This window comes from Chinchilla lanigera, unplaced genomic scaffold (assembly GCF_000276665.1).
Source record: "Chinchilla lanigera isolate Chin_1 unplaced genomic scaffold, ChiLan1.0 scaffold00122, whole genome shotgun sequence".
In the NCBI taxonomy this organism is placed as follows: Eukaryota; Metazoa; Chordata; class Mammalia; order Rodentia; family Chinchillidae; genus Chinchilla; species Chinchilla lanigera.
The window spans coordinates 1,125,286-1,139,386 of NW_004955523.1; the positions used below are offsets into that span (position 1 = coordinate 1,125,286).

At 55.5% G+C, this 14,101-nt stretch overlaps 1 protein-coding gene across 1 annotated transcript; it reads right to left on the minus strand.

Annotated features, from left to right (window-relative positions):
* Positions 1–514: 514 nt before the first annotated feature.
* Vrtn (vertebrae development associated) lies at positions 515–11,706 on the minus strand. The gene is made up of 2 exons (XM_005409396.1): positions 11,609–11,706; positions 515–3,500 (listed from the first exon to the last, which is right to left on the minus strand). Exons 1-2 carry the CDS (start codon positions 11,650–11,652, stop codon positions 1,367–1,369), a joined length of 2,178 nt encoding a protein of 725 aa, XP_005409453.1. The 5' UTR covers positions 11,653–11,706; the 3' UTR covers positions 515–1,366.
* Between the last annotated feature and the right edge of the window lie 2,395 nt (positions 11,707–14,101).

The window sequence follows — 14,101 nt, forward strand, 5'->3', positions numbered from 1 at the left end:
CCCCCAAAAAAAGGAGTCCCCAGAACAAACGTGACAGCCACTATGGGAAACCTGGACAGGAGGAAAAGCGCCTCAGTGAACGTCCACCTTGCGGGGCCTCCCCGGTAAGCAAAGGCTTATCTTTGAGTCCAGCCCCACAGACGGAGGGCCCTGAGAACTGAGCACACAGGTTCGCGTCCGTCTGTGACCGGCCCGGTCTGCAGAGCACACGGTGAGGAGCAAGTAGAGCCGCCACAGACTCCGCACTCCTGCTGGCCTGGCCTGGAGTGCCCCGGGGAGACAAGGCCTCCCCGCTAGTGGGAGGAGCGAAGTCTTTCCAGGTGGCCAAGCCCACCCCTGGCTGAAAGCGCCCTGGCTGTTGCTTCCGGATCCAGTTCAAGGCGGAGCCTCCAAAGTAGCCTCCTCCATCCACCAAGGCCCTGCACCTGTCCCCTCCAGAGGCAGAAAGGGTCGCTCCAGCCCATGAAGCCGAAGAGCAAGATGAACACACACCGGAGACCAAGGGCTACGGGCACCGCATCACTTTATTTCTTGGGTTCTCCAACTTTACCCGTGGGTCATGCAAATTCAGTCCCCCACCCGTCTGTCCCCCAGGGGCCCCTCACTGAAGAAGTGGCTCAGGCTTTGAGGGGGCTCAACAGAAAGGCAGGGTGCCCATGGCCGGCAGCTAGCAGAGGCCCGTGGGCAGCCCCAGCGATGGGTCAGGTCTTCCTTCCGCCCGTCCAGGCTCCCTGTAGGGCACAGGCCGGCCCCTCCGTAACTTCGGGCGTCCTCGGTCCGGCCTTGCCTTGGAGGCCTGCCTGGCTCTTTCTGTGCATCCCGGCTGCCACTCCTGCCGAGGCTGGCAGCTCCTCCGCTGGGGACGCAAGGCAGACACCAGGACGGAACGCGCTTCCGATTCTCACGTTCCTTTGGGGGAAGCGGGTGCCGACCCGGAGACATGAAGACGTATCTGCCCCACAGGACAGAAACTCACGCTATACTCCGCCTTCTCTTATTCCCGAGAAAGCTGGAAGTCGCTTCCGCTAACCAACCTCCCCCAACACACACACATAGCTTCCAGCACCAGCGAGGAGGCCCAGTTGACCCACTTAAATCAACACAAAAACTAAAACTCAACAACAAAAATGTGACCAGCCAACAACCCAACAGAACAGCTGCGCTGGTGCAGCTTTCAACAGAAGACCAGATGGCTGGTTTCTGGCTCACTCCACCCTGGAGCCAGGAAATAACACAGATACGCCCTCGGGCCAGCGTAGACGCCGTGGAACCGGAGCAGACGGCACCCGGCCAAGCCAGGGGACAGTGCAGGCCCCTGGCCCCCTGGCTGCGGTCCCCTTCCTCTCCGCCCCTTGGCGCTGCCCCGTCAGCCGTCCACCAGGGTGAGGCCTTCGTAGAGCGCCCGCTTCCACATGTAGTAGGTGGAGCGGGCGGTGAGCGGGAAGAGGGCGCTGAACTCCTTGTAGGAGGGGAAGCTCTGGGACTGGAAGCGCTTCTGCAGGAACAGCTTGGCCTGGGCCTTGAACTTCGTGGTGGTGAGCACGTCCATCACCAGCACCCGGCCATCCCTCCCGCCCGCGGCCGCCACCACAGGGTGGCTTGACAGGGCCCCACCGTGGGGCTGGCCCTGCGCGGCGGCCCCCTCCGGCAGGGTCCCCGCTCTGGAAGGCCCTCCCTGGGCCCTGGTAGGGCCATCTCCCGAAGAAGCCCCCAGCGGGAGGGCCCCTGCAGGTGGGGCCGTCACAGCTGTGGCGATCCTGCCGGCCTCCTCCTCGCCGGCCTCCTCCTCCCCGGCCTCCTGCGCCCGCTGGCCTGAGGCGGGGGACGGCCTCCGGAGTTTGGACAGGCCTCTGGGCCAGCCCCAGGCGAGGCTCTTCCAGGCCCAAAAGGTGGAGGGTGAGAGGCTGGGGTAGCGGAGGCGGAAGCGGCAGAAGGGCAGGTGGCCGCTCAGCACCTGCTTGCGGGCGGCCCTGCGCAGGCGCCTCTGCCAGCGAGACAGCGGCACGCGCCGCGGCAGGACCTCTGCGGGCGTGGGGAGCCCACCGCCTGCGGCTTCCCCCGCCCGCGCCTCCAGCCCGCCCTTCGGAGGGAGCAGGACCACTTCCGCGGCGGGCACTGGCCGGGGAGCCCCAGCAGCCGCGCCGGCCGGGGGCGGCTTGAAGCCGGGGTTCCTCCGGAGGGCCTTCCGCCGCCAGTTGTAGTAGGTGGACCTGGAGATGCCGGGGAACCTGCGCTTGAAGCAGCGATAGGGCACCAGCGTGTTCAGGGAGATGCAGTGCTCCAGGTACAGCTTGGCGCGCTGCATCAGGACCATTCCGGGGTTGGCGGGCGCCCGCGGGGAGAGGCCCAGCCCGTCGCGGGCAGCCTGCTCTCCCGGCAGCTTCCCCGGCTCCGGGGCCAGCGCCTCCGTGGGGGCCGGGCAGGCCCCGGAGCCCAGCAGCTCGTGCTTCCAGGCGTAGTAGGTGGAGCGAGAGATCTCGGGGAACCTCTGGAGGAACTGCTGCAGTGGCACGACGCCCCCTCGGTGGAAGCTGTCCTGCAGGAAGTGCTTGGCCGAGAAGCGGGCGGCCGCCTTCTGCCGGTGCTCCTGGGACTGCCGCCGCCAGCGGTAGAAGGTGCTCTTGGTGACGCTGTGGCGCTCGCACAGGTGGGAGTAGCTGAGGCCGGGCTCCCGGCTGAGCCGCTCCAGGGCCTTCGCGGGCGGGGGCAGCGGCGCGAGGGCTGGAGGCGCCGGGGCCAGGCTGGGCGCGTCGTCGGCCTCCACCTCCTCCAGGCCCACCACCGGGGCGAAGTACTGGTGGCGGAAGAGGTGGCTGGACAGCGGCTGGCCGGCCCACATGATGTGCAGCGTGCAGGGCACGTGGTCGCAGCGCCGGGGCCGGATGACGCGGTTGAAGTAGGGGCGGATCTTGAGGTTGCGCATGGGGTAGATGGAGTAGATGTTGCGCTGCAGCACGGAGGCCAGGGCGTACAGGTGCCACACGTTGGAGAAGCTGCTAGGGAAGCAGGTGGCCTTGACGTCCGCGTCGAAGATGGCCTCCAGCGTGGCCGGCGGCAGGCTGGTCATCTCGGGGGACTCTTCGGAGCACAGGGAGTAGCGCACGGCCTGCAGCATCACCTTGGAGTCGATCATGCCCTGCAGGTAGTAGTGCCTGTGCAGCAGCATCTCCACCACGGTGCGCGCCCGCAGCTCCAGGCTGAGCCCCGCGTCCCCCCACAGCAGCAGGCTGGCCGCCTCGAACAGCAGGCTGCCCCCGCCCGGGCACACCAGCGGCAGCATGTTCCGCGGAGCGTCCTCGGGGTACAGGCTCAAGGCCACCGAGTCCACCTCCAGCACCTGGGCCCCGGGGCCCCCCTTGCGGCAGGTGGGGAGGGCGAAGGAACACAGGACCTGCTTGGCCTCCAGCGCGGCGCTGACGAGACCCTCCAGGCCCTCGGACTCCACGGCCTCCTGCAGCTCCCTCAGCACCTGCTCCACCAGCTGGTCCCGAGAAGTCATCCTGCAGGGCGAGGGACAGAGGGCAGAGGTCAGGACGGGTGCCCGACGCACTCCCGCACCTTCTCCCTACAGGCGCCCTCCAGCTGGTCCCATCCCACAGAGCAGAGGACAGCCAACGGCCCCCTTGGGCTTGATCAGCCGCTCGGTGGTACTAGGGAGGAGTGTGGTCTCCGGGACCCAACTTGGAATCTTGGCTCTGCTGCCAGCTTGGCCACCTTAGACAAGCCGCTCAACCTACTACCCAGCTATCTTTCCTGTAAAACAGGGGCAGTGATAATCTGCCTTACAGAGTTGTTGCGTGTATAACTGAGCTACAGTCAACAGAGGGAGGTTCAGAAATATACACACGTGTGCATTCTTACACTTAGATATAAAAGCTGTGCCTCTCTGTACTTACTGAAAACTTAGAATGGGAAGGCTGGGCATAGTGGAACACTGTAATCCCAGCACTCAGGAGGCTGAGGCAGGAAAATCACTGCAAATTCAAGGCCAGCCTGGGCTACGTTGTGAGTACCTGGCAAGACTCTCTCTCTAAAAAAAAAAAGAATGGGGCATTGTGGCACACCCCTGTCACCCCAGTACTCTACTGTTCCCGGAGGCTGAAGTAGAGGATCACAAATTCAAACCCATACCGGCTGACTTAGGGGCTGAATGAAACGCTCTCAAAATTTTTTAAAAATGGCTGGGGAGGTAGCTGTATGCACAGGCCCAGAGTTCAATCCCTACTACCACAGGGAAAACAAAATTACAATCACATATGGCCAAACTAGCGATTGTCAAAGTATTAAAGTATTCTGACAGCCTGAAGGTTAAACTATTTGCATAATCGGAAGCTACTCTCTGCCCTTTTCCACCATATTCCCAAATGCATGAATCAAGGCAAGGACATCAAACTGTGCTACAAATCATTATACTCTTCTCTACTGTGTGCTTCAAGCTGCAAACACGTCCTCCAGTAAAGCAGCGAAGATGCGCCTTATCCATCCACAACCCTTAATGCACATCTTTTCGAGATCGAGGTGACCGCAAGGAGAACAGTCCTAGAGCACTTCTGCTGCCTGCTGAGCGTAAGGACATCTCAGCTGGCCAGTGTTTGAGTTTTGTGGTGAATTAGCGTGGTCAGAGCATGCAGCACCATTTTTGCTTTTTTCCTTTCCACTTTTAAAGACTGGCAGACTTAGGCATGTAGACTCAGACGTGCTTGGCAGACGTTTCCTCACAGAAGAAGGAAGCGGCCACCCCGCCTTCCCCAGGGTTCTTCTGTCTTCTACCTGGCCCACCTCCCCCTGCACAGCCAGTTTCTTTTATTTTTAATTTTCAAATAAAGCTTTTATTTTTCAAATAAAGCTTTGCCACTTGTTTTCAGGGGAAGAAAAAGAATGAAGGAAGCTTGCCATTTCAAGGAAAGATTCTGAGCCTTACTTTCAAAATTTGAATTTTGAAGCCAGGCATAGTGGTGCACAGCAGTAATCCTAGATACCTGAGAGGCTGAGGCAGGAGGAGCACTGGGGTCAGTCCAGGGGCAACCTGGGTTACATAGCAAGACACCTTCCCAACGCGCACACACACACACACACAAAATAAATCAATTTTTAGAAAATCTGCGTCTACTACAATAAGCTTGACAGCTTTCCAATACCTAAAGACTTTTCTAACAAGATCAGTGGTGACACTTACTGTTATTTTTATACTGTATCATGAAATTGTCAGTATTTCCATTAAAGAGCTGTATCACGCAATGAACAGTATTTCTTAAATAAGCAAGCAGTAACATTACAAAATCATGTACCTTGGCCAGGTGTAGTGGTGCACACCTGTAACTCCAGCACTCAGGAGGCTGAGGCAGGTGGATCACTGAGTTGAGGCCAGCCTGGGCTACAAAGTGAGCTCAAGGCCGTCCTGAACTGCATAGTGAGACCCTGTCTCAAAAACAGAAAACAAAACATCATGCACTTTGTAAAAGATCCGAAGTATTGTAGAGACCAATAGATTTTAACATGGCAGAGAACAAAATATGTACAGAGATGCTTTCAAATCCATGGAAAAAGCCATCAGAACACCCTTCCTCCTTCCAGCTACAAATGTGGGTAAGATTGAATTTTCTTCATTTATTTCCACCAAAACTATGTTATCAAAACAGATTGAGCATAGAGATACTTGAAAAAAATGTGAAATAGTGAATTCCCACTACTTTTTTGCATTCTAGAAGAGTTATTTTTATAACAATGATTATTTGTTACTACTTATTTTTAAATAAGGTAGTGGTTTAAAATTCTCCCAGTCTTTTTCGCTGGGGTGGGGACTGAGACCCAAATCCAGGACCTCACAATTGCCAGGCAGGTGAGCTACCAAGCAACATGCCTTAGGGGCTGGGGATTTAGCTCAGCGGCACAGCGCCTGCCTGGCAAGCGCAAAGTTGCGAGTTCGACTCCAGGCACTGGAAAAAAACCAAAATCCAAAAAAAAAAACAACATGCCTTGTCCCTCAGTTTTAATTTCGAATAGAAAATACACTGACAAGCAAAACAAAAGCTTTTCAAAGTCCTCAGATTTTAAGAGCAGAAAGAGATCTTGAAACCAAAAATGTCCTGGAATGAAGACAGTCTCTTCGGAAGGGCAGCAAGCCCACCGCAGGGCCCGCCAGTCTGACAACCCGGATTCAGCCACGTCTCCTCCTGGCCGTGCACGGCCCTAACCCCGACAGCAGGACTCGAACGGGACCTACCACTGTCTCCAACTCACAGGGCAGAAACCGAGGCGACTGAGGGCCTAGCCTTCCCAAAGCCCCACAGATCAGTAGCTGAAACCAAATGTTCCCTCAGCTGCCGGGCATTATCTCTCGGTGTCAGCCCTCGGCCCCTTCAACACAAACTAATCACCCTCTTCCAGGGCCCAGCTGCGACGCAGTGGCCTTCCTCTCTGGCACTGCTTTTACACCCGAGCGGCCACCACTGCCCGATCCGGTTCCCCAGGTCTCTCTTCTCAGACTCCAGCACAGATAGTCCTCGTTTCACGACCTGCCCGTTGAGGGCTGTTTGGACTCAGGACCCGAATTCGGGTTCACGACTGAGACGCAGAGGCAGGACCGTGCGCGGCGGAGCGGCCCGCGGTGGCTGCTTCTACCGTCCGGTCCCTGCCTGAGAGTACTGTGCAGCGCAGTACTGCCGTTTTGTGCTGTTACACAGTACGGCACTGCCTCTAGGAGTTACGCAAATGAAAGCGGAGTCATCAAGGTGCCATTGCTTTGTTCTGGGCACTGTACATCCTAGAAGCAGCTCCTCACTTAGCAGCCAGTTCATTAACGGCCTCCTTGTTAGGAGGAACGTCTGTATGTTTCTTTCGATTAGCCTTACGTGTAAACACTGTATTTAGTGTTTGCATTTTTCAGCTCATCCACTGTACACTTAAAAGGATGTGTCTGGGCTGGGCATGGTGGCACAGCCCTGTATCCCGGCACTCAGGAGGCTAAAGCAGGGGCTCACAAGCCTAAGGCCAGGCTAGGCAAGGCCACACAGCTAGAGCCTACCTCAAAAATTCAAAAGAGAGGAGCAGCTGGCTAGCATATGCACAATTCGGGGTTCGAATCCCAACACTCCCCTCACACAATTTTTGACTGTATTGTGATTCAGTAAAAAAAACCCTGAAAAGCACCAAGGAAATACTTCTCAGAATTATACTTGATAATCATAGAGGCAAGTTGTTTTTTTGTTTGTTTGTTTTTGAGGCAGGGTCTTGCTATGTAGTTCAGTCTGGCTTTGAACTTGAGTCACTCTTCCTGCCTCTGTCTTCCGAGTGCTGGGATTACAGGCATTTTTAAAACACTGGTAATCAGAATCACCTTTGGATAAAGTTTCTCAGCTGTAGATCTCCTTAAAATGTCTATTATAGTAACAAATCCACTGGGGCGTGGTGATGCATGCCTGTAATCCTAGCACCTGAGAGGCTAAGGCAGAAGGATTGTCAAAAGTGCCAGCCTGGGCTACATAGCTAGGCCCTGTCTCAAAGAAAAAATAAAAAAAACGATAAATTTGGTATAACTTTTCACCAAATTTCTCCTTGTACTATATTATTTTACCTGGATTTGGGTTTTTCTGTTCATCTGTTATGCACTTTACTTTTTTTAAAAAAACTTGTCTCGCCAAGTGTGATGGCGCACACCTGTAATCCCAGCACTCGGGAAGCCAGCGCAGGAGGGTTGCTGTGAGTTTGAGGCCAGGTGGGCTACATAGTGAGTTCAAGACCAGACTGGACTACAGAGTGGGGCGCTGTCTCACACCCCCCCAAAAAAGACACTTTCTGGGCATGGTGGCACTTGCCTATAATCCAATCCCAGCACTTGAGGCTGAGGCAGGAGATTCACTGGAAGTTGGAGGCCAGCCTGGGCTGCAAAGTGAGTTCAAGGTCAGCCTGAACAGCACAGTGAAACTGTCTCAAAAAGACAGGAAAAAAATAAAAAAGCAACAGTAACAAAAAATTTATTACTTTTCTTTGGATTCGGGAGATAAGATTTTTTATCAGTCCTTAGGAAAGAGAACCCTTTACATATGCAATAAAAAAATTAAATCTCAAAAAAAAATTAAATCTCGAACAAACGTCACACAAAGCACTTTTCATTCTGACAGTCATCCCGATAAACAGGATGTACTTTTTCTGTTTGTCTTACACGATGTCACTTGTTAAACACTGTTATCCCAGCTACATATGCGTGCTCTGCCAAAAACCCAGAAATAAAATCAGGAAAACAACTACCATTTACTGACTACTCCCTATTGCATTGAGCTCAGGTAATTCAACAAAAGTCCTGTGGGGTGGGGGAACAGGAGAAAACAACAGATTCAAGTTGTGTAAGCGAAGACGAGCTCCTTCCACTCAAGCAGCTCATTTTCCATGGGGACGAGACGCCCCTTCAGGTGGTTACAAATGCCTGGGCGCTCGAGAGGGTGACCATTTGGACTGCAGGCTTCTCAGGGAGCTGTGTTTCTGCGGGGCCCTCCCCTCCGTGTGCACGAACTACATCCGCCACCCCGGCCCTCACGCAGGTCCCTACCCCATACCTGTGCAGAGGGAAGTTCGGGAGTCGCCCAGCTATTAAAAGCTACAAACCAGATGCCCACGGTGGTGCACACCTGTAACCCTGCACTCTGAGAGGCTGAGGCAAGAGGATCACAAAGTCAGGCCCAGTCCAGGCCACTTAGCAAAGCCCTATCTCAAAAACAAAAGCACCTGAGCATGTAGCTCAACGTAGAGGCCCTGTGTCCAACCCCCCAAAAAGGAGCAAAACCCCAGTGTCCTCTCCTGAGCACTGTAATTCCATCACCCCAGATTCTCCCCACCTGGAGAGCTCTCGGCACTGAGGAAGCTGGTCATTTCAGAGGGAAACCGAGGCCCAGGAAGGCAGAACCGACTTGCCTGTACTGATGCTGCGGCTTCAGCGTTTCCAACACAGCGTGCAGTTATCCCACTTCCTGCTGCACACGCCCCACCCCTCCCCGCCCTGCTCGTCCCCCTCTGCCCTCCGCCGCTCCTGACTCCCGGCGGGCTCCACCCTACCCCTTCCTCTTCCCCACAGAGGTGAGCGGCGGTGTGAGCAGGTAATGCCCCACTTCGGCTTCCTCAAAACTTGCTGGGCAAAAGCGGCTCCCCAGCGTCTACACCCACCGCCGAGCCCGAGCCAGGGCTTGACCACCAGGCCGGGCGGCGTGGCAGGGGCAGGGCTGCGGGGAGGCCTCGGCCTTAAGCAGACAATTGCTGATGCGGCTCAGGTGCTGCGCCCTTCCTGGAGGTGCGATGCAAAGCAGACAGGGCTGCTGCCAGGTGGGCACGCGGGGCACGAGGCGCGGACAGGGAGGCTGATCTGCGGACTTTGCATGCTGGCCTCACCCACACCTCCTGGACGGGCGCTGGGGAGGCAGGACGCCCCAGGCAGGGCCCCTCGGAGTACACAGGAGCCCTGCTCCCCACTTGATGTTGGGGAGGGAAGTCAGGGCACCCCGAGAGGATCCAGCCAGCGTCTCAGCACCCGGGAAGGACTCTGGAGACAGGGAAGGAAGGAACAACACGGCCTCCGCTTCCCAAGGCCGGGTCCCGCCCCGTCTCCCTTGCTGCAACGGCAGTCTCGGAGCCCCCTTCTGGCCTCGGTCCCCAGCACTTTCGCAGGGCTGAGCCGGGGATCAGGAGGAGCACAGGGGCAGGAGACTGGCTGGCACGGGGCTCCCGGCCCTCCCCAGCTTCCCTCCCCACTGCCGGGCTCTCCTGGGCCTCCTCCCCCTCCCTGCAGTCTCCGTGGTCAGCCACACCCAGCAGGTCTGAGGGCCACACAAGTCTCAGGCCGCCGAGAGCTGTCGGCCGGGACTCTCCCCGGGCACTGGCTCTGCACCCGCCAGGGCTGAGGGCTGCCAGCCATCTTGGTTTGGTCTCTGTGGCCGGGAGGCCCAGCGGGCATGGGCGGCCCCTGGGGCTGACCCGTAGTCGGCCGGCGTGACTTCCCAGGGGAGATCCCACCACCCCAAGGGCAGCGAGCGGGTGCGCCTGGGGTCACCAGGGTAGGCCTGAGGCCACCAGGTCAAGCGATCCCCAGGACTTCCAAGTTCAGTTGCTCTTCTGAGCCACGTGTCTGGAAGTGAGGCAGAAGCAGCACAGGCCACCGCCCTGGGGATGCCAGGTGGCAAAGGAGAGGGCTGGCCGGCCTGGGGCTCCGGGGACAGGGGACCCACCTGGGAAGCTCCCGCAGCCTGGGCAGGCGCTGAGGCCCAACCATTGTATGGGTGGGGAGGGGCGGTGGGGAGGGCCCTCAGAACAAAGCCTGGTCTCACTGCGGGAAGGGAACACACAGCATCCTCGCGGGAGCGCTCCCAGACCTGTCCCTTTGGGGGTTCCCAGGTCGTCCCCCACTCCCTGAGGCCTGCAAGAGCCACGAGGCACTCGCCCTTTCCACCTGAGAGAAAACCTCCTCGTTCACTGACCTCGAGGGCGGCCCAGAGCCCTGGGGGCGTCCACTATGCTGTCCACCTTCCAGCCGGGAACATCTACGCCGGCCTGCGGGGGAGGGCCTTCCCCGGGCGCGTCCCCAGAGGAGCGCCTCTCACCCCAGCGCCAGCCTCATGTCTGTGGTGGGCCATTGAGCGTGGACGGCTACCGGGCCACAGTCTACAGCCAACTGGCCGGTGGGGAAGCAGCCTAAGCCACTCCCCCCAGGAAATCGCCCACCCTCCAGGGCTCTGGTCCCAAGATGAAAGAAGTGCAAATTCGGGGGTCACTTCCAATGGTAAAGTGATAGCAGCTATTGTCTTATCCACTCTCCCCAGCTGGGGGTGTTAAAGTGCCCTGACCCAGCTCTGAAACAGACCCCAAACTGCCCAGCGAAAACTTGAAAGAAAGTGGAAAGATTTCCAAACAGTTTGGGGGGAGGGGAGGGGAGGGTTTTAGAAAGGCCGAAGGGAGAAGTGTGTGGCCAGGTTTGGGGAGGGGGAGATAAAAAAGCTGAACCCTAGAAACTGGCCATAGATGACTGGTTAGAGAAAGACTGCGGCGCTCTGGTGGATTGTTTTGTTCTTTTTTTCAGGCCTGGGGATAAACCCAGGGCCTTCCTTCCCATGGAGCTACATCTCCAGCCCTTTTAAAATTATTTTTTATTTTGAAACAGTCTCACTAAATCACTAACTTGGCCAGGCTGTGCTTAAACTCATGATCCTCCTGCCTCAGCCTCCTAGAGCGCTCGGATTACTGACACACGCCCCCATACCCATCTCTTTGGGGCTCTCTGAACCCTAAAATGCATTTCAGCCTGAGGCAGCTCTCCTCACCCCACCCTGCAGGACAGGGAGAACCGGGCAGGCAGAAAAGTGACTCTCTGCCTCCCGCCCCCCGCAATCTGCTGCAGGCCCAGTTCCCGCCGGAAAGGCCCCACTTTCTCCGAAGGCTGTGTCCCCCCAGAGCATCCCTCAGGCTCGGGGATCATCTCCGGGTCCCAAAGTGCGCCTGGCTCTGAAGGGCATCAGTGCGGGGCCAGGGGCCCTATCCCAGGGCACCTAATTCCGAGCCCCACAGGCAAGAGGGTGGGGCTTCAGTCCTGCCGATCCCACTGTGCCCCTACCCCGCCCCGCCAGCTCACCTGGGGCCCAGGGCTTCAAATAATCCCAAAGCAATCAGTCCCATCTGCCCGTCCGGCCCTGGCAGTGGGGGAGGTGAAGGGCCCAAGGCAGCCTTTGGTGGCAGCTTCTCTCTGCGGCTTTCCGGCCTGGTTCACCCTTTGGGTGCAGATTCTCTCCGGAGCGCCCAGCCCCCACTGCTCCCCCGCAGGGCCCCGCCCCTGGTGACCACTGTGAAACGCCCTCCCCGTCATCCCCCAAATGGCTGCTTATTATTTTCTCCTCCCCAGTCAGGATTCTGGCCCTTATCACCCAACTCAGAACTCCTTGCTGAGGCACCTGGTCCCAGTCAGGAGCTCAAGTCTGCCGGCCCCCGGCCCCCAGCCCCCAGCCCCACCCACCGCAGTGGCAGTGGCCCTGGGGCTTGCGGCGTTTAGCTGGGCCTCTTGGCCTTGGAGTTGAATGCCAGCCCTGCCTGTTAGTTACCACCTCGGGGCTTAGGCGTCTTGTTAACCAGCGGAGCACAGCCACTGGAGCACCAGGTCCGCCCCAGCCGGGACGTGGCTCAGGCCTGTAATCCCAGCACCGAGGAGGCTGAGGCAGCCTGCACTGCAAAGCTGAGACCCTGTCTCAAAAACAGAAAACAAAACAAATCTGCCCTAGAGACCGGCTGGTTTCCTTCAGCGACAAGACGCAGGTAGAGCGCTGTGTAAACAGTGCGCTCCAGTCCTCAGCCTCTGCAGTCAATTTTAAATCACTTTTAGACTCTGAATATAACCGCAATATTTTTACAGTCTCAGAGCATAGTAGTTGTGAAGGGGACGAGGTTACAAGTGGCTTCTCCTGGTGAGGCGGCACATGCCTGTGATCCCAGCACTCTGAGAGGCAAGTTTGAGCCCAGCCTGGGCAAATTAGCAAGACCCTGTCTCAAAAACTTTTTTAAAAATTTTTAAAAAATATTTTGCTAGGGATGTAGCTCAGTGCAAAGGCCCTTGGTTCAATCCCCACTGGTTAAAAAAGTTGTTTTTTTTTTTAATTTTTAAAAGAGAGTTGCTGGGGATATAGCTCAGCAGCACAAGTGCCTGCCTGGCAAGCACAAGGTCCAGAGTTTGATTCCTGGTACCAAAAAAAAAAAAAAAGATTAAAAAATGTGTTAAAATGTTAAAAGAGAGTGAAAGCCAGACATGGTGATGCACACCTTTAACCCCAGCACTCAGGAGGCAGAGGCAGGAGGATTTCATGAGTTCAAGGCTAGTCTGAACTACATAGTGAGACACTGTCTCAAAATTTTTCACTCTCTTATTTTCTATAAAAATAAAAAGAGTGAAAGACTTTCCCACTTATCTTTCTGAGTTTGACATTTTATAAAGAACCTGTATTTCTTGCTATCATTTTAAAAAGCAATGAAGATAATTCTTTAAAAGACTAATGAAATCTTAAAAGTCTTTCTTTGAAAGAAACTATAGTGAAAAGAAAGGGTTTTGGGTTTTTTCATTACAAAAGTAAGAGTGTTATTTATAGAATTTGGAAAATTTTGAAAGAAAGGAGAAAAAATCACCCATAATCTCATTATCTAAAGACAGCTATTATGAACATTTGGTATATTTTGTTCTGGTTATTTTTTCTTAGAATTGCAGAAGTTAGACATTCTCTTTACAGAACAGTCAGATGGTACACAGTGAAAAATAGAGAATAAGTTAACCAGTTTTTCTTGTCCCCAAAACATTCCCCGCGTTGTCCCTAGCTATAGATTCTTGTGTGTTTTATCTGTTTTTCTTTTTTTCTTCTTTTTTTTCCTTGTGGTACTTGGGATTGAACCCAAGCAGGGCCTTTGCACTGAGCTACATCCCAGGAACACACACGCACACACACACACACATTTTTTTTTTGAGACAGGATCTCAATATATAGTCCAGACTGACCTTGAACTTGCAGGGATTCTCCTGACTCAGCCTCCCAGAGTGCTGGGATTTACCAGCCTGCACCACCACTGCCAGCAGTGTTCTCATCTTTTTTAGTGCCTGGGAACAGGCATATTTCTCCAGCGGCTCTCTGGACACTGTCACTCTATTAAACACTTTTAAAGCATGGTCAGATAAATAATATGTAATACATAAACAATACCAGTGAATAGTGTCCAAAATGCTTAGAAGTCTTGGCTCAAAAATTTACAAAAGGGTTTAGAACTCGAAAGTCAGCCCCGTTTCCAGACTGCAGCCTGTCTCCAGCAGCAGCCAACATTGTTCCTGGTGCATCATTCCAGAGATAGGTTAAACAAGCAAGCCGGAGACGGCACTTTTGTCTTTCTCTGGAGCACAAAGGGCAGCGCACCCGCCACTCCCATGCACCTCCATGGTCCATTCTACTTTTTCTCCAGAGCCCCCACTGCTCGAAGAAATTTCGAGGGAGTCACACTTCCATTCTTCCCTCCAGTGTGGGGGAGGAGCGCAGGCCTTGCACACGGGAGGCCAGGGCCCTAACACTGTGCTCCACGCCCCGCGCCCTCGTCCCTCGCC

Excerpts from the sequence above, each read along its gene's own strand:
- Vrtn (XM_005409396.1), bottom strand. The coding sequence starts at position 11,652 with ATGGGACTGATTGCTTTGGGATTATTTGAAGCCCTGGGCCCCAG. Across the intron at positions 3,501-11,608 it reads TTTGAAGCCCTGGGCCCCAG|GATGACTTCTCGGGACCAGC; the intron begins GTGAGCTGGCGG and ends CTCGCCCTGCAG.